At 37.5% G+C, this 27,891-nt stretch overlaps 1 protein-coding gene across 2 annotated transcripts in view; it reads left to right on the forward strand.

Moving 5' to 3' along the window:
• The first annotated feature begins 2,044 nt into the window (after window positions 1–2,044).
• LOC126299362 (uncharacterized) overlaps window positions 2,045–27,891 on the forward strand; it is a 71,712-nt gene continuing 45,865 nt past the window's right edge. The window contains exons 1-2 of one of the 2 annotated variants that reach the window (XM_049991222.1): window positions 2,045–2,470; window positions 22,866–22,928. In XM_049991222.1, the coding sequence (XP_049847179.1) occupies window positions 2,378–2,470; window positions 22,866–22,928 (156 nt within the window). In that variant the 5' untranslated portion in view covers window positions 2,045–2,377. The remainder of the gene's footprint in view (window positions 2,471–22,865; window positions 22,929–27,891) is intronic. The other variant, XM_049991223.1, reaches the window with a different exon arrangement.

Here is a 27,891-nt window from a genome sequence, read left to right on the forward strand (position 1 = left end):
GTAAGGAAATAATGAAGTAGTTTTTATATAATTTTATGAACCATATTTACTTTTTATAAATTGTTTCATAGTAAAAAATTAAAAATCAATATCATTAAAATGTGGAGAAGTTAACATGAAGTAAATGGACATCCTTATTTTTATGTGGTACCAGTATAAAGCCCCGGCCTAGCCCGGCCACTATTTCTTCCCAATGCACTGCAACAATCGGCGCTCTAATTTCGTTATTCTTGACGATAAACATGTAAGTGAGAAAAAAATTAGAAAAGAATACAAACTATGCTTAAAGTTTGTTGGAAGTCGACAGGTGCTTTCATTATGAAATACTGGATGATTATAGGATACATAATTTGTGCTCCATTTTAAGCAGATGCGCGTTTGTGACGCATCTCGTTATTTCTGACTCCATATCTCCTGAGCTATTTGCTATAGAGCGATATGATGTTGCAGGTGCGTTCAGTGATATATGTAGAAAATATATACAAAATATGTTGCGAATGGCACTAGTACTAAAGAAGTGATAAATTAAAACGTCATACCTTATGTCAAAAGTTTTACTGCACGCTAATGTAAGTAGATGCTAGTTCTTGACCCGTCTAAGTGTCAATCACATCATACCCCCCTGGACTATGTGCCGCACAGTGATATCAGTTTTCTGGTGCATTCAGTGATATACGTGATGTTGTCTGCAGTGTGTGTTGCTAACAACATTAGTAGTAAAAAACTAAAAAAAATTAAAATTTCACGACCGACGGTGAATTTTGACGATGTGAACAGTGAAAATGTTGTAAGCGATAAACTTTTTTTCTTTTCATAATTTTGTGGAGATGTCGGTGAGAAAAAGTTTCGTAAAAGTTTGAAGTTATATGTGAAATTTGTTGGAAGTCGCAAAATGTTGTCATTTTCCGGTAATGGATGAACGAAATGGGAATATTTGAGCGCCATGGGCTTCAAGACATCATCTACATACATACTCCGCAATCCACCATACGTTGCGTGGCGGAGGGTACCTGCTACCACAACCAGCATCTTGTCTCCCTGTTCCACTCCCAAAAAGAACGAGGGAAAAACGACTGCCTATGTGCCTCTATATGAGCCCTAATCTCTCTTATCTTATCTTTGTGGTCTTTCCGCGAAGTGTAAGTTGGCGGCAGTAAAATTCTACTGCAGTCAGCCTCAATTGCTAGTTCTCTAAATTTCCTCAGTAGCGATTCACGAAAAGAACGCCTCCTTTCCTCTAGAGACTCCCACCCGAGTTCCTGAAGCATTTCCATAACACTCGCTTGATGATCAAAGCTACCAGTAACAAATCTAGCAGCCCGCTTCTGAATTGCTTCTATGTCCTCCCTCAATCCGACCTGATAGGGATCCCAAACGCTCGAGCAGTACTCAAGAATAGGTCGTATCAGTGTTTTATAAGCAGTCTCCTTTAGAGATGAACCACATCTTCCCAAAATTCTACCAATGAACCGAAGACGACTATCCGCCTTCCCCACAACTGACATTACATGCTTGTCCCACTTCATATCGCTCTGCAATGTTACGCCCAAATATTTAATCGACGTGACTGTGTCAAGCACTACACTACTAATGGAGTAGTCAGACATTACAGGATTCTTTTTCCTATTCATCTGCATTAATTGACATTTATTTATATTTAGAGTTAGCTGCCATTCTTTACACCAATCACAAAACCTGTCCAGTTCATCTTGTATCCTCTACAGTCACTCAACGACGACACCTTAGTTTCTAATTGTAATACTTATTGTACTAAACGTAACTTACTCGTAATGAGAAGAGTAATATAGTTTAAACTTAGGCCAATAATTATGCGAAACTTTGTAAATGAACTTTTTGTTGCCCCTGAAAGTCGTTAGATAGGCCACCTGCAACAGAAAGTCCAGGACAGACACCCGAAAACGTATTTTATATTGTAGATTGCAGATATGTACGTTTCCTTAACGAAATAAACAATCATTTTTATACAATAATGTGATCGAACAACACTGAAAGGTTGGCAACGCTGGGTGCAGGTGTCGCGACACTTGTTTCTTGTTGTCAATAAACTTGCGCATACGTGTATGTCAGCGCTCAGCTGCTCACGTGGAGGAAATTGATTTACAGTGTGTCAGTGCTGTTAGCCGGTGTTAAGTGAATAGTAGTCGTGTTTGGGCTAGTGGAAGACTTTGTGTATCTCAGTTTAGCGCATCAGACGTTCAGTTTCGGACAGCCTTATTATTTAATCGTCAAATTTTGCAGCCCATTACTGTCTCTGTACTTAACATAAATATCTCAGAAGCGGAGACTTCTCAACGAAGTCTTGTACATAATTGTTTAAGAACACCTGTATTGTTGTGGCCAAAGGATTTACATAAAAATGATACCCTTAACAGGTGCGATTCTGTGCCTAATAGTCTTGCAAGCAGCAGGACAACGAGTGGCTCCAGGTGTGCCTCCCCAGCAGTACATGGTAAGCAGGCTCAGTTGAAAAATTATTGTATGTAACAATAACAGCAACATTCTGTCGCCCTTTTCTTTTTGATGCATACAGTATATCTGATTGCAAGGGGATTGCGTGTAGCAAGTACTTTTCTTCTGTCGAAGTGCGATTCTAAAAATTCCTGAATTTTTTTTAATAAGACCTGAGCTTTCGTTTCAGACAGAAAACTATTACGGTCTTAATATATTGCATATGTATTGGTGGATAATGATCTGCTGTACAATTTTATACATTTGTGGTAGTTTACAAGAAATTAGAGTATACATAACAAATTGTCGAATAGTGAAAATGAGACTTCTGTAGCCTTTTTTAAAAAATAAATAGTGGTTATTTACTTTAAAGCATACCATATGTTTACAAAAATTTCTAGTTAGTTAAATCCTTTTTTTATTGTGCTTATTTATTTGTTTATAACAGTTCTTCATTTCGTACTGATGTACATCGTAATTCTTTTTAAACTGAATAATATTCTTGTAGCTTCTATTAATTAATTAATTATTTACTAATATTAAAAGAAAAACACTTCCTAATGTTCTGCAAAATTGTATTTATTTGGTTACAAACCAGCTTTTTGGCTTCTCAGGCCATCATCAGTTGTTGCCTTAAGATGGTCTGAGAACCCGAAAGCAGGTTAGTATCCAAGTAAATATAATATTACAGAACATTAAGAAATGTTCTTTGTAATATTATGTTCTGCCAAGCACCGATGGAGAATTCAATTGATTTATCATTAGTGTGTATAGATGTATTATTGTTAAAAGGATTAGCAGTTCGAAGTTTGGTCTGTAACTCACTTGGCTGCTCTCACTGTTCTGTATGTTAAGTAATTTATTTGTATTTACAGCACTTCCTGATTGTCCTATTCCATACAGCATTATCCAGTGGAAGTGTTAGTAGTAAAGCAGTTTCAGGACTTCAGGGCTAGACCTAAAAATTTGAACTGTAATGTGTAATGCGTGACACACTGAATTTAATTTGACTTATTTTATTAATGTGTCCTGTTCAAGCTGATTTGTCATCAGATGGTCGCTCAAAAATTTTATGTTTGATACAGTTTTGTGTCATTGGTGTCTGGCAGTTATACATTAGTTTTGCTTCAGTTGTTTTTAAAAACCATGATTTTTTATAGTATCAATTTGTTGTTGCTATATAATTTATCTAATCGGTCTAATAATCTCCAGCTTCTTAGAGATATTTTATATTGATTGTCTGGAAAAAGGATGAATTTCTTTTTGATGACCTCAGGAAGTTCATTACAGTGTACACAAGAAGGTTAGTGGCCCCAACAAATTTCCATGTTAGACAACTTTTGGTAGCTCTTTCCCGAGTAAAGTAAGAGTTTATCTGTTTGTGTGGAGTGCCTCTCACCACATAGAATTTTAACTTTTCCATAAGTATCTTATGATTTGCTAAACCAAAAGCTTTTGACAGATCAGAAAATATCCCAGTTGTTGATCTTCCCTCTATCATACATAATTTGAGCAGTTGAAATGATAAATGCAGATTAGTAAATAATGCAATACCGTGCTAACATAGTAGACACACGTGTCTCAAGAAACAACTAATAGATGATGTCATCACTAACATGAAACATTAACACAACTAAAACTAACAGACTAATGGAATGGGGTATTGTTAATCAGACCTGATATTTCAGATCACAATTGAAGATTGAGATTTTTTACTGCGGACAAATGTATAACTATGGAATATGCAATGTCTACAAGAAAAATTATCATTATCTAACTGAACCTGAGCCATGATTACACTACATGTCAGTCTGTCACCACTGTCTTTATTTTTTTAATATAGCTTTGTATCGTAACACATTCATTGGCTTCATCAACTCTAAACAAAATTATCACCTTCCATCAAACCTAGACCTCAAACTGTGCTACAAATCATTCAGTTTCTGCTGCTGACATTGAGAAAAATTGCAAAACAAACTAGCAGAATCACAGTCTTCAATACACTCATTACCTCAACTAATTGCATTCTACTTTGACTCATGATGTTACAGTGTTGTGTTGGATGACATCATGGTGGCGCATCGTATTTGAGTTGGGTCATGTTTGTAGATGGCATGTTGTAGTATCCAGTAGTGCTCTCTTGTGTTAGATGTTTGTGTTTGACGCTGTTTCTTAGGTGTGTTAGTGGGTCATTTGACATTGAGTTGTATCAGGTTGTTACTGGGAGAGTTTGTGCCAGCTTGTTAGTGAGTTACTTTAATGTTGGAAATTATGGCTAATGGGTTTTTTGCTTGTGTTTAGAACTATTACTGTCATATGTTTCTAATGACTGCAGATCCAATTTTTTGAGTCCTAGATTTTTGGGTTAATATTTATTATGGAGTGGTGGTGTTACACTTATCATATTTTGTTTGTCACAGCCCAAAATCCTCTACTTACCATTATTATTATTGTATATTTTGTTTCTCTCTGTGCAAAACACCATACTTCCTGTGTTTGTACCATTAGGTTCATTCTATTACAAAGTAAAAATTTGTATTTGTTTGGAGGTGTAATGGGTGTTATCATGGTCGCTATATTGTACATGTTTGAAACAGGGATGTAAGCCATCTAGATGGCATGACGGGCCAAAGCCAACATGTGGTACGACAATGTTCAGTTTTGTCTTTAGCCCAGTTTGTTTCATATGATCAGAAGAGAAATTAATTCTTGTGTATAGTACATATTTAAAGCACGGATAATCTATTCATCCAATGAAAAGCTTTTCTTTCCCCAGTAGCAGACTGTTGATCGACATGACTGAACGTAGGCTATATTAAACTAAAATCTGTAAATCTACACACCAGAAAAAAAATTTGTTGCTCAAACCTGCATCTTTTAATTTATGAAAAGAAAAACTCATATGTGGCTGAGTATGTTGAGTCAAGTAGGCCTGAGTGTCAGCTGGTTTTAAATAAAACGTGTGCACTTCACAGTAACATATGTGTTAAGTGACGCATTGTTTGTATACTAATTTTGATTGCTTGTTTGTCACCTCACTAGCCAGATTTTCCCCTTAATGTTGTACAGCCAGAGCTAATTGCAGTTGCATCCTTTTGTAAATGATTAGTGTTAGTGGTATTCTAATCTGCAAGGTGAGAGGGCAGAATCCAATCGCTATAACTTTTTCAAACATCAAAACAGTTTTTGTAGTTTTCGGTGTAAATCATCAGCACACACTTCGGACTGCAGCTTTGTCTATAAAGTGTAAGTGTGAGTCAACATTATGTTGCACAGTGATACAAATAGTCCTTATGAGTATCAATGGTTCAACTGTTTCCATATTTTCTTCTCATTTACTGTTTTATTTGAATTAGGAGGCAGATGGTAAAAGTATGCATTATTATCAAGCTGAGCAAATAAGTATCATCAGGGTAGAGCATATATGTTTATGTTAAAGTTATAAACTAGTTTCACACAAATTGGCTAGCTTTAAACTTCGAAAAAATAAAATGCATCAAATTTATTTTGTTTTATTTTTACTGATGAAGACTTAAAGTGCAAAAAATATTATAAGATGTATTATTTTTTGCTCAAGCATCTTTGCAAATTTTATAGATTTGACATAGAGTGATCAGCCTGAACAATATGACCACCCTCCTAATAGCCGGTGTGCCATCCTTTGTCACGTATGACAGCAGCAACACATCATGACATGGAGGCAGTGAAGCCATGGTAGGTCGGTGGAGAGAGCTGGCATCACACTTTTACACACAAGTCGCCTAATTCCAGTAAATTCCGGGGATGGAGTGATGAGCTCTGACGTCATGTTCAATCACATCCCAGTTGTCTTTGCTCGGTTATGGATGTGGTGAGTTAGGGGACCAACACATCAACTGGAACTAACCATTGTGTTCCTTGAACCACTCCATCACACAGCTGGCTTGTGACATGTTGCATTATCTTGTTGAATAGTGCCAATGCTGTCAGGAAACGTGATCATCATGACGGAGTGTATGTGGTTTGCAACCAGTGCACGATACTCCTTGGCAGTCAGGGTGCCTTGCACGAGCTCCACTGGAGCTGTGGATGCCCACATATATCTTTCCCAGGGCATAATGTAGCTGCTGCCAGCTTGCCTCTTGCCCTGTTTTACCACTCTGTCCAGCCCAGGACGTCCAACACCTGTAATGAGGGGTGGCCACCCAACCCCACGATGTCTGGACGTGGTATCACCTTGGTTTCACCCAATGTTGAAGACACTCACCACAGCACCCCTTAAACACCTGGCATGTTGTGCACTTTCCAAAATGCTTTTGCCAAGCCTCCAAGCCATCACAATCTGCTCTGTCAGACTCGGATAGATCATGCTCATTCCTCATTCTACACATGGGGTGTGTGTGGTTTTTTTTTTTTTTTTTTTTTTTTTTTTTTTGACTAGCAGTTATTTCTTGCCGAGTGATGCTGCTATTGCCTGGATGGGTTTGTATCGATAGTATGTTAGGAGTCATAATGTTCAGGCTGATCAATGTATTTTCATTCACTAATGTCCTGCAAGGCAATATTCTTATGTAATTTTTCTCGTACACCATCTTTACACAGAGACACTGATGAATTGCGAAACTCATTTGAGAAACTATTGTTGTGAAGTTAGTTTCATAAATGGCTACACACAGATATCAGTGTAAACATCAGTTTTGGCACATTAGGTGTACCAAAGCACCATTTTTGTCCCTGAGGTGAAAGTTGTGGCTGGATAAACAGAAGTTGTCAGCTTGGGTGCTCAACAATGAAATTTTGGTAGGTCACAACAGAAATTACTTCTGCCACCTCAGAATGATGTAAGAACAATACATGAACCTTAGGGTTCGAAATGCTGTAAAGGAAGAAGAAAAATTTTCATTTCTCACCACTATGTAGTACTCAAATTGCATTCCATATTCCACAGCTGTCTAATTTGTTCCAGATATTTGTGTTGCCACCTGTTTGGGTAGTTTCTTATCTCTGCTTTAAGACAGCAAGCTTTCACTTTGTACATACTAAATTATCTATTTTCACCATTAACACCACTTTGTATTCTTCTTTCAGCTGTGCTTCTAGTGATGTCCTTATCAAAAGGGTAGCTTCATATTGGTCTAAGAGAATCTACAGCAGTTCTCCAATGCAGAAAGTGATCTTCATTGCTCTGAGATGTCTTATTATTTCTTACAGAATGCATTTTTTAACCTACATTATCAGGCCTTCAGTGTTGATATCACAAAGAATTTTGTCAAGTGCAGCACAGTGTCATTCCTTCTTCTTGTATTGATCACAAGTACCTGTGTATAAACGATTAGTGTTAACATTAATGAAGACATTATATTTTGGTCTTACTCATGCCACTCCACTTAAAACTAGGTCTTTTTTTTACATTCTACGAGTTTTTAGATAGAAAATTGTATTTTGATTGGAAGGATTGTCCAGGAGAAATGAATTTAGGTTAGGTTTCAAACATGCTTTGCTACCTGTCAGAAATTTTATGGTATTGAGCAAAAGATCTTTAGTGAATCAAACTTAGACAGAAAGGAGTGAAATAAACAGCTACAAAATTCGGAAAGATAATGACAGACATCAGAAAAGTTTCCAACTAAAGATTAAAGTAGTTCATCCTTACCAACTCCTGATATACCACAGAGGAATTATTGAGTAGAAATAAGTAGTTAATTACAAACCTGTAAATCACCAGCATGTATCTTTTATAAAATTGATACATTGCATGTAACAATATTTATTGTAAGTATCATATATGGAACCTTTAACTAAGTAATATAAGTTTATAATGTTACCGGTGAATATATTGTCTGGAATGAATAAACTAGGTACATGCCCATTCTTGGCTACTTCATATCCAGAACTTGATCAGCATATTATGTTCCTGTTCATATGTGATGCCTCTGTCACAAATGTTAATCTAACAATCTTGTATTGAAGTACCATATATTTTAATAACAATTCCTTCAAAAGATAACTAGTCATCCAATATGCCAGATGTGCACAGACTGTGATGTCATGTAAACTGTTTTATCTGATAATCTAAAGTCTTGTGTGTGACTGCACAGTTCCTGTGAGCTTTCCCAGACTTAGTTAATACAGGTTTATTTGTAAGTGTTTCCACAATTTCTGAAGATAACTGCACAAAAAGTACATGATAAACAGAAAGGATAGAGCACCTCTCCAAATTTCAGTGTGTAATATTTAGGTGTGGGAGAACATATAGAATGGAGCGATGCATGCATTTTGTGCCCTCAAATTCACTAAATGAGTCAGTTATGATGGTTCAGCAATTCATTTGTACCAAATATTGTGTAAAAGCTCCAACAGACAATAGTACAACATATTGCACGAGACTCGGTGCTTATGTGGTGTAAAGAAAACAGGCTGACTGGGACAATCAGCAGAGAATGTAGAGCACATGCAGGAATCATTCCTCAGAAGCCTGCAGAAACTGATGATGAGTGTGAATGGAGACCTGCAGGTACTGCAGTCAACTGTTTAGTGCATTAAACACAAATGTTTGCATGTAAAACCATACCAGGTGCAGTTACTACATTTACTTTACTACATTTACTACCTTCTCAGAACAATGAGCTTCATTCCGACTTTTTCTGTTACTTGCAACAACTACTGGAGGAAGACAGTGTGTCACAGAAGTTGGTTTTCAGTGACAAACCCATGTTTTGCATGTGTTTGGAAAGATGAATTGTCAAGGTGTGCACATTTGGAGCACAGAACATACACACATCAATGTGGAACACATTTGTGATTCACCTAAAGTTTATGGGCAGTTTTTCTTTGCAGAGAAAACTGTGATTGATTTTATGTACCTGAATGTGATGTAGCAATGGCTTATGCCACAAACTCTTAGACATTTGTGATTGTCTCACTGCCAAACTGCTTCACTGTTACATTGGGCATGTTTAACATCATGACTCCCCTTCAGTGGCCCCCATGATCACTTAATGCCATGTGATTTCCAACCCCCCCCCCCCCCCCCTCCCTATGTAGTTATGTTAAAGATTGCCTCCACTGCCATTTCATTTGGAAGTGTTGCTAGGCAGGATAATTAAGGTGGTTGCTGATATTGACCACAATGAGTTGGAACATATATGGCAAGAGCTTGGTTATTGTACTGACATTTACCAGATCACAAACAATGCCTATGTTGAGCGTCTGTAATGTGAGTTAAAAACACAGGGAGAGGTATTCTATTTACTAATATCTGTCTATTTTCTATATGTCCTTCAGTTTTCATGGAGTCATCTTCTGGAACCCTGGTGGTACTTAGGAATAACCTTGTATGTATGGTGCAGTGTGCTTTGAAAATAAGAATATTTTATTGCTGTACAAGCAAAACTTCATCTCATTCAACAAAATGTGATACTGATGACATAATATTGCTGTCTAAAACTCTTTTTTTCACCTTTCTCAAACTTTAAATAAAACTGGAAGTCATGTCATTTAACAAAATTACCTAGTACCTTGTAGAAATTTGCTGTATGTAGTAGTGCACTGCACTGTCAGAATTGAAGAAAAAATAAATAACAGTGGGGAAACCACAGAAGGATAAAATGCTGAATTACAAAGGAGAGTCAATAAAGGCATCCACAACTGTGAATAGTTAACCAACACCTTTTAATTACAGATTCACATTTAAACATAGTGTGTAGAAATTGCTTATTCATTTGACCTCAAGTGATTTGGCAATCTTTCTTTGTGTTTCTGCATGCAGTTATAGTACAGGTCACTAAATATTTCAGAATGACATTCCATGCCCGTAAGATCTGGTGCTCCAATCTTGTTTCCTAATTAAAATAAGCTTAAATTGCAATGCAGAGAAGTATTGGACATGACAAGTCAATATAAACCACTGTCCCCTTAATATCTCCATATCATTCCATTGAATGGTGAAACAGGCTTTGCCTCAGTACCACAAACACATGAAACACAGTATATAGTATGAATAGTGGCGTTGACTTTTCTGTTGGTCTGGGATTGGTCTTTCACTCGTTGTGATAAGACTTTGTTGAGATTGAAGCACTGTGATCAAAGTGGAGTGATAAAGCAAACTGTTACTAACAATTGAAACTCGCCATTGTACACCCCTCATATTTAGTGGTAAAATGGCGTGGATAGCCCACCAAAATCTGAACTCGGATCAAACATGAAAACAGGAAGATGGTGTACTAAAGTGTGAAAAAAGAAGCAAAATAGCAGTAGTGAATGGTCCAAGGTCAAGATGTGCAACATCGAGTGACTTGCAACAGTTACATTGTCATGTTTGAGTGGTCACGAAGTGGACTGCCAAGCAGACCAAACCTCCCTCATGCCCCCTCCCTCTCACAAAATTTGAACTTTCTGTCCAGTTATTGCATGTCTGTTCTTCTTCTGTAGTCGTAGCAATTGTCTACTGTAAATTGGTTATAGAATGAGTCATGTGGTAAGAATATATTATCATCACAAGTAAATGTGATGAATAGTGATGAGAGCAGGTGAGATGCCGCATAGGCCTCTCACAAAAATGAAAACAACAAATAAACAGGTGTGATCTATGGTGCAACAAAGAAATTCGTGAGTCAAAACTTCCAAAATGGAATGCAAGAATCATAACATGAGGTACTTGTGTAGAACAAATAGAAGGAACATACATCTGGAGGTCCTTTCCTTACACTGCACTATTGTGAACAGACACTACACCACAAAACAGACAAAAATTTGAATATGTCAGTGACCTGATGGTCAGTTCATCATTTTTCTTTTGTGTGTGTGGGGTGGGGGGGGGGGGCAGGGGGGGAGGAATGGCGCACAAGGGAGATTTGAACATGGATCCCCCCCTTCACAGCCCAACACAGTGATCATATAATCACGACACCATTGATATACAAATTCACTCAATGTTGCACATCTTGAGCTTGAATTGTTCACTGTTTTGAGTTTGTGTCTTTCTTCACAATTCAGTACACCTTATTACTCATGTTTTTGTGCTTGATCTGTGTTTAGTTTTTGATGGTCTATCCACTGGGCCACCTTATCACTAAATTTCATGGGGTGTGAGGGGGTGTTTCCCCTGTAAGGAAGTTTATTTTTTGGTTGTGGACGAGTAACATGGTGCAGTCCTTTAGATGCATGACTTCTATTTAAGAGGACTGTAGCACAAATCCCAATACAGGCGTAGCGAATTAGCTTCTCTGTGGTTTCACCAAACCCCTTCAAGTGACTGTCAGGATGGTTGTTTTACTATCTTTGTATCTTATATGAATGTGCAGTGGGGTGCCACCAGCGTAAACATTGACACCGTCTGTGATAGCATGCATAATTACCGACCAATCAGAAGCCATCTTTGGGCTGTATAAGGCCTCCACAGCAGCAGTTTTGACAGTCAGTTGCTCCTGATGTAGGTAATGGAGGTAATCATTGAAAGCTCAAGGTTTTACCTGCATCTGATGCAGCAAGAAGTCTAAGAATGTTTTATACAAGTGTTGTCACGAAAGACTCCATTCTCATATGAGACAAATTAAGTGCACCGACAGGCCAATAAGGAGTTTAACCCACAATGTTTGGAGGTTTTAGTTCAAAGTGGAGTTGCTCCTCTGATGTTTTGGGCATGTTTTTTGTACCATGATCTGGGCCCACTTATTCAGTTTACAATGAAAATTAATCAGGATGATTATTTCAGCATTACGGATCACCAAGTGTTACCCTTTCTTTTTCATTTTCATGGTGAATATGTTGTGCACACTACTGTCTTCCATGAAGACAACAGCCCTGTTGACATGCCTACAGGCATAAATTCTTAGTTCACTGAACACCCAGGCACCCTGTGGTGCCTCGACTAGCTCACAAAGTTACGTGATTTTAATCCTGTAACAAGTGTCTGGGACTATTGAGAATGCCGGTTGAAATAGAGCAGTAAACATCTCAGCACTTTTGTAGCTCTGCAGGATCTAATCATTGATGGGTGGCTGCTGGTGTATGGGGAGCTCCTGAAAAAAAACTTGTCTCATTTCCTTCTCAGGAATTAGACATCCACAAGTTTTGTCAGCTTTCAGAAGTAGCTTCTGCAGGTCACTGAAAACAGTTTTTTGCTGCAATACTTGCCACACTTGCCAGTTTTTTGAAGTTTTCTCAAACTTGCAGAAGTTGTGTGTGTTTAGTACCAGTATGAAAATGTCAGTGTCAAGCTTGAGAAGTATGTGTGGACAGCTGAAAGAATGCAGTTGTTAACCCATTAATTGAAAAGCTCGGGAATACTTGAGATTTTAATTTTTAAGAAAACATAAAAGCCTGACAATATTTGTATATCTTGTCAATATTGTGTTCAGATATTTAAATCCCCCAGATGAAATTGTTGCATTTAGTTAGTTACAAATGTGGGCCACAATAGAGCACAAAAATGTTACATCTGTTTGTTTCACAGCTTCTTGAAGCCCTCTTTTGGCCAGCTGCAGTCAAGGTTAGAGGGGGGAGGGGGGGGGACTTTGATATAGAATTTAGTGGATCAGAAAGTAAAACTTCAGACACTGACAGTGTTAGCAAAGTGATTACAGATCAAGAAAGTGATTCAAGCAATGTTAGATTCTCCAGCATTAGAAGATGGTATGAAATAGGCTTGACTGCAGAATTGCCTCCCTCACCTCAACGATTTCCAATTACTGGAATGCCTTTGAATTTCACGCAAAATGACTCTTCAAATGTGATGGAATTAGCAAGTAAAATAATTGATCACGAGATAGCGAATAATGTAGTCACTGAGACTAATAGATATGCTCGAGCTAAGAACATTGCTGGCTGGAAGGACACAGACAGTGATGAAATAGGAACCTTCTTTAGTATAAAACTGTTACAAAGTGTTATAAAGAAACCAAGGTACCAGATGTATTGGTCTAAATATCCATTACTTGCAGCTCGAATAGTTTGCCAGTTACTTAGCTACAAATGATTTTTGATAGTAAAGAATTGCTTCATTTTTCAGAAAGCTGAAGATGTGACCCGGCTAGCCATCCACAACCAAAACTAAACAAAATCTGGCCCATTTCAGAACATCTCAATGAGAAGTTCAAATTAAAAAAATTTTATGCTCCTGAGAGGGATGTCACGATAGATGAGTCTCATGTTACATAAGGGGAACAAAATGACATATCGTTGCAATTTTGTATGGTAGCGTAGTCGATTGTTTTCTCAACTGATCTTGGTGTGCATTGTCCAGCAGATGACAGTGCTGCAATGAATGAAGTAAGATTGTCTGAGCAACACAGGGCTGTATTGAAGTGGTACTGGAAGCAACACTGACAGCCGTAATTTGGTCAACAGTTCAGCGGCGTTGATGTTGTTTGGCTGCTAATGGTAGTCACTTTGAACACATAACCTCCCCCCCCCCCCCTCTCCCCCCATGCAAGAATTTTAATGGTATGTCATGTTGTTCCATTAATATTGAATATCAAAGAGTGTCTACATTTTTGTGACTCTTCTGTATATACACAATATTTGATGACGAATGTAAAGATCTGCCCATGTCATCCGAATGTAAAGATCTGCCCATGTCATCTCAAATAGTATTGACTCTGATGAAACCCTTCTCAACAAAGGTTACTGTCTTAAAGTAGATAATTTTACACCTCTCCGCAGCTAGCAGATCTCCTTATTGCTAGGGAAACTGCCACTGTGCAACCTTCTAGAAAAGGTATGTCACCAAGCTTTCACAATAAAAAATTGAAGAAGGGGGATATTGTTGCATAAAGAGAGATAAAGTTACAGCAATTGGATGGAAAGACAAGCATGATGTGTGTATTTTGAGCACTATCCAAAATGCAGAAATGCAAAACATAAATAGGTGTAAAGAGTAATAAAACCAGCAGAAGTTGTACCATAACAACACAATATGAGTAGTGAATAAAGTTGACCAGCATGTCAGACAAGTCAGTAATACAGAAGAGAGGGAAAAATACTAGAAAAATGTTCCTAAATAGTTGAACTGGCTCTTTGAAATTAATTCAGTTTGTAAAAGAAATCTGGAGGAACAAAGTATAATCTTGATTTTCATATGGCAGTGATTGGGAAGATAAAGCCAAACGTCACAGGAAGAAATTATCTTCAAAGTTAGCTGGTTGTCTATCCACAAACACCAATTCTGTTCATCTTACTGACCATCAGTTCCCCTTTTCATCCCATGTACTGCAAAGAAAGATAATCCTACCAGAATATGTGGGAAGTGCAGCCAAGTTCGGGATGCGAATGGGGAGAAAAATAGGAGGGAATCATGATGTGTGTGAAGATTGTGATGTAGCTCTTTGTTTTGTACCCTGCTTGAGAGCCTTACACATAGTCATGATCGTATGAAGATGAATGTTGTGTGAAAGTATATTGTAATTTATGTTGTTTATCAAAAACACTGCAAACCGTTTTGAAAGAGATTCGTGTAAAATATACTGTCCTAACACATTTTATTCTATGTGGAGTTATTTTTTAAAAGCAATGAATGTACTTGGGGTTTTAATATACCATTTTTTCAGCAGTTTCTAATTTCCAATTAAGTCAATAATTTGTCACACTACTGTTTGAAATAACCTATAACCATAATAAAGTTTAAAATTAAGCAATAAAAAAATTGATATTTTTGTACCTAATTACAGAGAAAAATTGTAGGGATTAATTCAGAAAGTGTAATGCTCTGCTGTGTTGTGGGACATGAAACATGTGGATTTTAATAAGAGTTATAAAGCAGGTTGCAAAAGAAAATATTGTGGCAGATTTTTAGGCAATACAGGCATAAAAAAAGGGTGGTGGGCAGACTTGGTATGGGCAAGAAATTAACTTAAACGTGTATGGCTCTGTATCCAGTTCTTCACTCAAACACTTCTTTTCTTAAATTTTTGTGTTTTATTACACTGTTCCTTGATGATGATGATGATGATGATGATAATAATAATAATAATAATAATAATAATAATAATAATAATAATAATAATAATGAACCCCCATGGAGGCCTGGGAAAAGAATAGGCCTCTGGTATGTTCTGCCAGTCATAAAAGGCGACGAAAAGAACAAACCAGTAATAGTGCTAACCCCCTGTCTTAGTGTGCTTAGTTGGTTCAGGACAGAACTAATGAAGCCTAAGACAAGCGCTGTCATGGTTGAGGACGACACTTGAACCCTATGTCCGTCAACAATGGTAACAACACTTCTAGCCACATGGAAAATGATTTAAATCCAAATAGAGGTGTTTTGCAAAGACAGAGGATGAGATGGTCAGATGAAGTTAACAGACACCTCATGTTCTGTTATTACCAAGCAACAAATTTAGGAACCAACACAACTGGATACAGATCACAAATGTACACAACATTTATTACCAGGTATCCAGAATTAAAATTTTTAACAGAACGACGACTAGCTGATCTGATCCGTGTAATAATCAAAAGTAACAGGATACCCCAATTAGAAGTAGAAAACATCAAACAAGTACAATAAATACTGGAACAAAATAATGTGCAATCAGAAGAAGAAGAAAATACAGTAATGGACTCAAACATCCCAGACCAAACAAACAAAGAACAACACGCATCGATTAAACAATCAGAGGAAAACGAAATCGTAAGACAGCCACCAGAACAAGCACAAATAGAACATGAAGTGACACACATGTTAGATATAGAAGAAAATTTTCAGCTGACATGTATAGAATACAAAGACACAATTACAGACATTAGACCATTCTTGCATAGACCACCAAATAACCTACAAGTCGAAAGAACAAAACAAACTATCAACACAATCTTACACAACAAAATAAATGAAAATACAACTACGGAAGAGTTACAACTACTGGTTTATATAGGAGCACTCACTACACTAAATATACACACTAGGCAGAGATCAGAACCAACCAACACACAGAAGAAACCAGCAAAACCAGCAAGGCAACATAGGCTACAGATAAGAATAGAAAAACTGAGAAAAGACATTGGACAGTTAACACAGTTTATAAGAAATGAAATATCAGACAAAAAATGGAAAAGGTTAGGAAAAATCTCACAAGAAGAAGCGATAGAGCAATTACTTGAAAAGAAGCAGAAATTACAAGCATTGACAAACAACTTAGAAGATACAAAAAAAGTGAAAATAGAAGGAAACAAAACCAACATTCAACATAAACCAAAAGAAATTTTACCGGACAATAGAGAACACACACATTAAAATAGACAATCCACCAAACATAACAGACGTGGAACACTTCTGGAGCAACATATGGTCAAACCCGGTACAACATTACAGCATGCACGGTGGATACAAGCAGAAACAGACACATACAAGATGATACCACAAATGCCTGAAGTGATAATTTTGCAACATGAAGTCACCCGAGCAATTAATTCTACTCACAATTGGAAAGCCCGTGGAAAAGATAAAATAGCAAATTTCCGGCTAAAGAAGTTCACTTCAACACATTCACATCTAACTAAATTATTTAACAGTTACATTGCAGACCCATACACATTCCCTAATACACTTACACATGGAATAAATTATCTGAAACCTAAAGATCAAGCAGACACAGCAAATCCAACTAAATATTGCCCCATAACATGCCTACCAACAATATACAAAATATTAACTTCAGTCATTACACAGAAATTAATGACGTGTACAACACAAAACAAAATTATAAATGAAGAACAAAAAGGCTGTTGCAAAGGAGCACGAGGATGTAAAGAGCAACTGATAATAGATGCACAGGTGACATATCAAGCTAAAACTAAACAAAGGTCGCTACACTACGCATACATAGATTACCAAAAAGCTTTTGATAGTGTACCCCACTCATGGTTACTACAAATATTGAAAATATACAAAGTAGATCCTAAATTGATACAGTTCCTAAACATAGTAATGAAAAACTGGAAAACCACACTCAATATCCAAACAAATTAAAAAAATGTCACATCACAGCTAATACAGGTTAAGTGTAGAATATACCAAGGAGACTCATTAAGTCCTTTTTGGTTCTGCCTTGCTCTGAACCCACTATCCAACATACTAAATAATACAAATTATGGATACAATATTACTGGAACATACCAACATAAAATCACACATTTGCTATACATGGATGCTCTAAAACTACTGGCAGCAACAAATCGACAACTTAACCAGTTACTAAAGATAACAGAAGTATTCAGAAATGATATAAATATGGCTTTTGTAACAGACAAATGTAAGAAAAATAGCATAGTCAAGTGAAAACACACTAAACAAGAAGATTACATATTGGATAACCACAGCGACTGCATAGAAGCGATGGAAAAAACATGCCTATAAATATCTAGGATACAGACAAAAAATAGGAATAGACAATACAAATATTAAAGAAGAACTAAAATAAAAATATAGCAAAGACTAACACAAATACTGAAAGCAGAATTAACAGCAAGAAACAAGACAAAAACTATAAATACTTACGCTATACCAATATTGACCTACTTATTTGGAGTAGTGAAATGGAGTAACACAGATCTAGAAGTACTCAATACACTTACACGGTCACAATGCCACAAATATAGAATGTATCACATACAGTCAGCAACAGAAAGAAGGAAGGAGGTAGGGGATTTATCGACATAAAAAACCTACATTATGGACAGGTAGACAATTTAAGAAAATTCTTTATAGAAAGAGCAGAAACTAGCAAAATACACAAAGCAATCACTCATATAAATACATCAGCTACACCACTGCAATTTCATAACCGCTTCTACAACCCTTTAGATCACATAACCTCAACAGATACGAAGAAAGTAAATTGGAAAAAGAAAACACTACATGGCAAGCACCCGTATCATCTAACACAGCCACACATCGATCAAGACGCATCGAACAAATGGCTAAGAAAAGGCAATATATACAGTGACACAGAAGAATTCATGATTGAAATACAGGATCAAACAATAAACACCAGATATTACAGCAAGCATATTATTAAAGATCCCAATATCACAACAGATAAATGCAGACTTTGCAAACAACAATTAGAAACAGTAGATTACATCACAAGCGGATGTACAATACTAGCAAATACAGAATACCCCAGAAGACATGACAATGTAGCAAAAATAATACATCAACAACTTGCCATTCAACATAAACTAATAAAACAACACGTTCCCACATACAAGTATGCACCACAAAATTTACTGGAGAATGGTGAATACAAATTATACTGGAACAGAGCCATTATAACAGATAAAACAAAACCACACAACAAATCTGACATCATACTCACCAATAAAAAGAAGAAATTAACACAACTAATCGAAATATCCATACCCAATACAACAAATATACAGAAGAAAACAAGAGAAAATTGAAAAATGCATCCAACTGGCTGAGGAAGTTAAGGACATGTGGCATCAGGATAAAGTTGACATTATACCAATTATACTATCAACTACAGGAGTCATACCACACAATATCCACCAGTACATTAAGGCGATACAGCTACATCCCAACGTATATATACAACTACAGAAATCTGTAATTATTGATACATGTTCAATTACCCGAAAGCTCCTAAATGCAATGTAACATATACCGTACAGTTAAAAGGAAGTCACACTTGATCAAGGTCTGTGTCACTTTCCATTTTTAACCAGACATAACGTCTGAGAAAGGAAAGAAATAATAATAGTAACAACAACAACACAACAATGGTGACAGCATCTCTGACTTTTGAGCATGACATGGTAAACTTCCACTTGCCCATGTCGTGACATGACTTCAGTGGAAGCTCATCTGCAAGTGCTTAGAGCAAGCTCCTGAAATTAATTTTCAAAGCAAATTGCAGACCTAAACTTGTGCAAGTTTTTGAGCTAATGTAAACACCACAGCAAGTACTTGCTAAGCTACTTGCCTAGTGGACACAAGCCTTTAGAGCAGAGATGACATTAGTTTTGTCTGTTGTGCTTTCTTGAAAGTAACAGAAAGCCTTGTACTAAATTAACAGCTCTCAGGATTATCTGATGCTTTGCACATTTTATTTAGCACAAGTCTAGTTTATGACATATGTATTATGTATTTTTCTTTTTAGATATCTGCTTCTGTTACATCCAGTCCACCCATCGTCTGTACAATTATTTTTTATGTATTTGTACCTGAAAATGTTGAGAATTTATTACATGAATAGTGGTAGAATAAAATGCCATGTGTTGTTTGATAGTCATAAGAGCATTACTAGGATGTGGAACAAACACTAGTAGGGGTTTGTACTGTCACTGAAGGGCTATCTTATAACTCAGTAAATGTGTGCATTCAAATGTTCATGTAAACCTTCTGCGTTTTGTTACATGTGTAGTATTCAAAGCCCAGGTGGTGAAGTTAGAGAGACCACTATGAACAGGCTTGCTTATCAAGGTAGAACAGTGAATAAGACACTAGATTCATCCAACCATATAGATACACATTTTCCTGAATCATTGACAGTGAATTCCAGTACAGTTTCCTTTCAAAAGGAATAACAGATTTCCTTCCACATACTTGTGTGATCTGAGCTTACACTTGCATGTGGCCCATCTGTTGCAGTCACAAAATTATTATTATTTTTATTTGTTGTTATTCATCCAAGTATCATCTCATGATGATATAGGATTTGTCAAGGTAATACACTGCATGTCAGTAGACCAAAATATACAACACGCGGCATACATAATATGCTTTATGAGGATATGACAGGTAGCCTGTGTGGATAGTCTGGAAGAAACTAGAGATCTATATCTGCATCTACATACATATTCTGCAAGCCACAGCATGGTGCGTGGTGGAGGGTATGCTGTGCCACTACTAGTCATTTCGTTTCTTGTTCTACTTGCAGGTAGAACAAGAACAAGGGAAAAATGGCTATCTGTATGGCTCAATATGAGACCTAATTTCTCGTATCTTATCTTATGCAAAATATATGTGGACACCAGTAGGATCGTTGTACAGTCAGCTTCAAAAGCTGGTTCTCTAAACTTCGAAATTAATGTTTTCTTCCCTCCAGGGATTCACACTTGAATTCGTGACGCATATCCATAACACTTGCATGCTGAGCTGGCACGGATCCCATACACTTGAGCAGTACTCAAGAATACATCACACTAGCATCCTAGATGCTGTCTCCTTTTCGAATGAACCACACTTTCCTAAAATTCTCCCTATAAACTAAAGTTGACCATTAACCATCTCGACAACAATCCTCACCTGTTCCTTCCATTTCATATCGCTTCACAACCTTACACCGGTATATTTAAACGAGTTGACTGTGTCACGCAGGACACTACTAATGCTGTATCCAAACATTATCGGTTTATTTTTCCTGCTCATCCACATTTATTAAAATTTTTCTACGTGTTATGTATGCTGTGTGTTATATTTTGGCCTATTGATTGGCATTGTATTACCTTGGGAAAACATACATCATTTTGAGATGATTGTTGGATGAATAAATACATTACTGGCCATTAAAATTGCCACACCAAGAAGAACTGCAGATGGTAAACGGGGATTCATTGGACAAATATATTATACTAGAACTGACATGTGATTACATTTTCATGCAATTTGGGTGCATAGATCCTGAGAAATCAGTACTCAGAACAACCAGCTCTGGTCGTAATAACGGCCTTGATACGCCTGGGCATTGAGTCAAACATAGCTTGAATGGCGTGTACAGGTACAACTGCCCATGCAGCTTCAACAAGATACTACAGTTCATCAAGAGTAGTGACTGGCGTATTGTGACGAGCCAGTTGCTGGGCCACTATTGACCAGACGTTTTCAATTGGTGAGAAATGTGGAGAATGTGCTGGCCAGGGCAGCAGTCGAACATTTTCTGTATCCACAAAGGCCCGTACAGGACCTGCAACATGCAGCCGTGCATTATCCTGCTGAAATGTAGGGTTTCACAGGGATCAAATGAAGGGTAGAGCCATGGGTCGTAACACATCTGAAATGTAACGTCCGTTGTACAAAGTGCCGTCAATGCGAACAAGAGGTAACCAAGACTTCTAATGAATGGCACTCCATAACATCACACCGGGTGATATGCCAGTATGGCGATGACAAATACACGCTTCCAATGTGCATTCACCGAGGTGCCGCCAAACACGGATGCGACCATCATGATGCTGTAAACAGAACCTGGAGTCATCCGAGAAAATGACGTCTTGCCATTCATGCACCCATGTTTGTCGTAGAGTACACTATCGCAGACGCTCTTGTCTGTGATGCAGTGTCAAGGGTAACCACAGCCATGGTCTCAGAGCTGATAGTCCATGCTGCTGCAAATGTCATCAAACTGTTTGAGCAGATGGTTGTTCGCTTGCTAACGTCCCCATCTGTTGAGTCAGGAATCGAGACGTGGCTGCACGATCTGTTACAGCCATGCATATAAGATGCCTGTCATCTCGACTGCTAGTGGTACGAGGCCATTGGGATCCAGCACGGCATTCCGTATTACTCTCTGAACTCACCGATTCCATATTCTGCTAACAGTCATTGAATCTTGACAAATGCAAGCAACAATGTTGCAATACAATAAACTGTAATCGTGATAGGCTACAATCCGACCTTTATCAAAGTTGGAAATGTGATGGTACGCATTTCTCTTCCTTACATGAGGCATCACAACAACATTTCACCAGGCAACACTGGTCAACTGCTGTTTGTGTATGAGAAATCGGTTGGAAACTTTCCTCATGTCAGCATGTTGTAGGTGTTGCCATTGGTGCCAACTTTGTGTGAATGCTCTGAAAATATAATCATTTGCATATCACGGCATCTTCTTCCTGTCAGTTAAATTTCGTGTCTGTAGCATGTCGTCTTCATGGTGTAGCAATTTTAATGGCCAGTAGTGTAAATAGACACATACATGATTTTTCTTCTTTCTTAATTTGTACAAAAGTTCTGGATTAGTACACAAATTTTGCTACTGATGATTATTTGTTTAAGTATAATTCGTAATCCTATTGTAGATTCAGGCAGCATGCATTGGTAAATGTCTTCTCTGGACATTTCAAAAATTACTTGTAATTTTCTGTGACAAAGGAAGGAACATAGAACCTCCCACATACATAAGTGACCATGCAATAATACTTTTAGCAGTGTCTGAAACAGGAGTGCCTCTTCAATGGCTACTCAATCAGGACTGAAACACACGGTAATGTGTGTGTAGTTGTTGTTCTTTTGGGAACCTATAAGTTGTCCACCTTCTGCTTGAAATAGTGTTAATATACCTCTTTTGTCTTTCATTTCGAAATAAATATTTTTGTCTTGCAAATAAAAAGAGAAAATTTGTAGCAAGTTTTCTCTTCCAAGTAGATGCACAGTACTGAAACAATACAAATGTTCACAGCAACACCAGCAAGTTCCACAACACCAACCTGGAATGCAACAGCAGGTTCCTGTGCAACAGGCGGTAAGGAAAAATCACTTGTTGTTTCTAAACACCTGACTGCTGAATTGTAGATAGCAATTTTATAAAATGCTTTGAGTTGGATTTAGTAATTTTTCATGTAGTAAAGCTTAAGTGATATGCATTTTGACACTTTCTCCAGGAGTTTACAGTTCATGAGATGAATAATAGACATCATAACTGTGTTTATTAATGTTACAATATTTACATGCTAAAACTTTATTCTAATCAGCATATCTTCATAGACTGTTTCTTAAAGCATGGCTTCTTTTGCAGAATTAGCCAATTGTGATGTTATGGTTTAAGTTTGTACAGGCTGTTAAAAGTGATACTAAACCACCTTTGAATTGTATGTGGTTCTACACTCATAAGATGCAGTGTGAAAATAAATTCAATGCTAGGGGAAAAAACAGCAGAGAGAATTTGTTACAGAATAAGGAGTTATACATCATTAAATTAAACAGCAGGTTTGCTACCTTAGAAAATGAAAGTTTCGCAGACATAGAAAAAAAGGAGGAAATTTTTTACATACATACCTATACCAACAGCAAAAAGATTTTCTAGTATGAGGAAAGGGAAAGAAAATTTCAAATGGAACATGGCAGCTATTAAAGAGGAGGACAGAGTTTCAGGCAGACAATAATAGAGCATGTAAAATATGCAGAAGGAAACAAAATTCTTGTTAGCGAGGAGGATGTAGGAAAGTAAAATTAGGATTTGGGAACAGGAACAGAGGAAAACAGTGAGAGTATAAATAAGACAAAATTGAATGTTGGGTAGACACTACATTTCATAACTTGAGATGACAGACAGCACAGTAACTAACAATGTAAGGAAATCTCTGTAAGCTCGTTTTTATTCAGATGTTTGCAGGACCTTGGCTGTTCAGTATAAAATGTCGAATAAAAAAACTTAAGCCATCTAAATTTCCAGTTGTTATTTTATTTTAGCACCCAGTTTCAGTGCTACATTATGCCATCTTCAGGCACCCAGATTGTCATTTAGGAAGAATCCTACCTGTGCTCCAGTCAAGGTAGGGGTCAGCATTCAATGACTGGTATGCATAGATGCCTTCTTAAGGCAGCAATACCTTCAATCAATACTTGCTGACCAAAGGGATTGCTGTGTTAAGAAGAAATCTACGGGTACCAGTCACTGAATGCTGGCCTCTATTTTGACTGGACCAGACATGGGAGCCTTCCTACACATCGATCAGAGAGCCTAAAGATGTCTTAACGTAGTGCTGAAACTAGTTGCTAAAAGGAAATAACAACAGGAATTTGAATGATTGAAGGTGGTTTGATTTGACATTTTACATAAGGGAATGTTTTCTTCAAATATTAGTATAGTTTGAGAGATGGCTCAGAAACATAAATAGACTACATAGTGCCGGACCAGATGTATAAAATCTCTCAAGTTATGAACAGAGAGAATTGTCCACAGATGGTAATAGTCAGTTGAATTCTTTAAATCTAGAAACAAATTAATACAAAAGGAATTTGCAAAACCATTTAAAGAAAACATGCTGAGGAAGAAAATTCCTCAAAACTGGAACAATGTTATAATCTTTCTACTTTACAAGGAAGGACATTAACAGTACACAGAAAACTTGAGATCTATCAAGCTCCTCTTAATCTACTACATATTCAATAAAATCTTTACCAGTAAAAGAGAAGAAGAAAAAGCACTGAATTTCAAACAAGTGAAGGAAGAAACATGGATTAGAAGTTGATACAACACAGTGGAGTACTTGCAAGTCATAAACAAAATTAAAGAATGGAATAGTGAGTATGAATTTTTCGGTGGTGGTGGTGGTGGTGGTGGTGGTGGTGGTGGTGGTGGTGGTGGTGGTGGTGGTGGTGGTGGTGTGATTGCCGTCTTAATTTTGAAATGCAACTCTTGACAGCCTTCAGAATGCACTAGAAACTTCTGCTGTCTGATAATAATCTTGTCGTATCTGCTGTCTGAGCATGCAGTCATCTTCCAGTATTTCAGTGGTCCGTGTGCCTGCCATCTTCAGGTGAGAATGATTTTTGCTAAGTTTTGCTAGAACTGAGTCCCACTGTGAACAGTGGCTCTTTCAAATGCCATGTAGATGTGACAGTGCCTATCAGAGAAATCGTCACTGCTGACCCATAAGACAAATGGAAGATACAGTGTTCCAGTGGTCAAAGCTGGCATATAGGATACAACAGGATTCCACATTTTACTTAAAGGATCACCTTTGTTTCTGTGTATAATATTATCTGCCAGTCTAATTTTAATTGATTCCTTAAGATGCGGTCTCAATAGCAAGCTACAGCAGCAACTATCTGTGTGTAAATGTACCCATATCATTCAGGGTAAGAATCAGTTCCAGCAAGATTCCCATGGCAGTATGCCTCAGATAATCAAGATTTATCAAACTGCATTCCCACATGGAGATGCCAGCCACACGGATGACCAAAATATTTTGTCAAAATGATTGAATGATGTGGCTGCTGACCGAGCAAGAATATTATTGATGGAGTTGTTACAGTTCATATACTTCTGGGTACTTGCATATGCACATCATGAACAATACCGTAGGCTTCACGTTCATCTTAAAGGTGAGCAGATGACAAATTTGTGAGTCACTGAGCTCTGTACTTGTTTGGCTTTTTTCCTACTTCCAGTGTCTCTTCAATGCAGCTCATATGTAACTCATATTGCATTCACCATTGGTGGGCAGGAATATATATATATATATATATATATATATATATATATATATATATATATATATATATATATATATATATATATATATATATATATAATATTTTCCCCTGAAGACATTGACGATTAAAGAGTGAATACATATATTAAATTCTTCTTATATAACTCACAGAATGCATATACTTTGTTAACAAACTGTGACTATTGTGTCACTATCCTTTCATCTAGTACATTTTTACATTAATGTAGGCAAGAAAGTGTTTGTGATTTATTCGATTGAGGTTTCTTTCACATCAACAGTGATACTGAACTGCTCGTAACAAAATTTGATATATCTGTGAATGGCATCTTACTTAGGGGAATCTGAGCCTTACCATAATTATTCATCTGGTTCAAAGCACACAGTAGTGACTGCTTATAAAGGACAAATAATACACACAGACAGAATGTTCTGAGATCAAATGTGTGTGCTGGCCTTTCAGTCTTTGATATTTACAACATGTTTTGTATCTTTTTCTGTCAACATCTTCCTTTAGAAAGCTGCTAAAGACTGCCATATTCACACATAATGGAACAAAAGTCAGGAAGTACCTCTCTCCTTGAAAGATCTGCAGTTAGTCACAACTTTTGATAGGCATATTACTTCTGTACAGGTGAGAGAAGGAGAGTGAACTGACAGTGAACTAGAGAGTGCAGAAGGCAAAGCAAAGGACTTTACTTACAATTGGTTACAGTTTACAGTATATCCTGTACAACAATTCAATTTTTTGGGTTGTGAGAGACTGGTGCTTTTAAGGTCACCATGCAGCAAGGCAACAGCTGGTGTTGTAGTTTCTCCCAAATTGACTTGGAATTCCTTGCTATTATACAGTATAGTAGCAAGAATTTGTATGCGATTTGGAGGCATACAAGGTGCAAAATTTAGTACACAGAGCTGCTGCCACCCATGGCAGCAATAGCAGCTCTGATCTGGCTGGACATGGGGTGAACTGGGCCCAGGTGACAGAAATGGGCATGTCATTCCATGCTGCTTAAACACTATGCCAGAATTCATCAGTCATAGTGACCATTGAGTGGTGGTGTGTCCCATCTCTCGGCAACCCGTGACCGGACGTTTTGAGTGGATAGGAGATCTGGAGAATGTGCTGGTCAAGGCAACAGTCAAACATCCTCTGTATCAGAGGTGGTCAGGTCAGCACAGGCAACTTGCGATCTTTTTTATCTTGTACAGGGCTAATGTCCTGGAGACTACAAAGGTTGAGCAAAGTTACCAGTATTAAAACATGCGAAATTTAACAGTTTATGTCCAAATTAACAGTTGCGTGAACCAGTGGCGATCGTGTGTATACCCAAATGCACCACATGCCATCTCGCCAGGTGCTGTGCTGAGGATGGTGAATGCATTTGTGTAACATTTATTCTCTGCTGCACCTCTTCATACTGATATGTCCATCATGATGCTCTACACAGATCCAGGGTTCATCTCAAAAATGGTGTTGTGCCACTCTCATGTCCAGTGCTCTGTCATTTAGTTGGCATACCATTCTCCGTTGGTGCATGAGGAGAAGCCACAACAGTGGTTGCTGCACTGGTAGTCTGTAATGTCACACTGTCTCAATGAGTACTTGTCTTGTTGAAAACAAGGTTATATCCCTGCAAACCAGGTTACATCTGGACTCGGGATATGCGATGTGGATATACGATCCTGCATGAGGGAGCAAACAGTGTCTGTTCTGTCAGGTACTAATTGTGCAGGGCCACTGAGGTCCTGCATGCCATTGAGTCTGGTCCTCCTGGCTTCTTATACTCGTCTTTGGCATGACAGTTGTGGGATCTCAGCCATTGCAGGCGGCAACAATATTACAAAATGTTAAACTGCAGTCTGAGTCGATGGTGATGCGGCTATTGTATGATTCTGTCACATGCTGGTATATGTTTCTCCTTCTTATATGATGTATAACAAAATTGACTTGCTAATAACCAACATTCAAATGCATTTTCTGAATGAGTAATGTGTAATATTTACTCATACATACTGTCCAGTAACATTAATGTTACCACCTGTCAAGAGCCTGAATAACCAACCACCTTTCGCAATGCGGATCACTAGAAGACATGCAGGAAACAAGTCGGTGAGGTTTGCGATTCCCCAGCCTGTTTTACCCTACTGTGGATAATTGTTTTGCTCCTAAAAGTGACTGTGAGTGGCGATTGGATTCCTTCGTAACTGTGGGCAGACAATCGCGTTAGTACAGTACTCAGCTTACAA

The sequence above is a fragment of the Schistocerca gregaria genome, chromosome X (genome assembly GCF_023897955.1).
Source record: "Schistocerca gregaria isolate iqSchGreg1 chromosome X, iqSchGreg1.2, whole genome shotgun sequence".
Classification (NCBI taxonomy): Eukaryota; Metazoa; Arthropoda; class Insecta; order Orthoptera; family Acrididae; genus Schistocerca; species Schistocerca gregaria.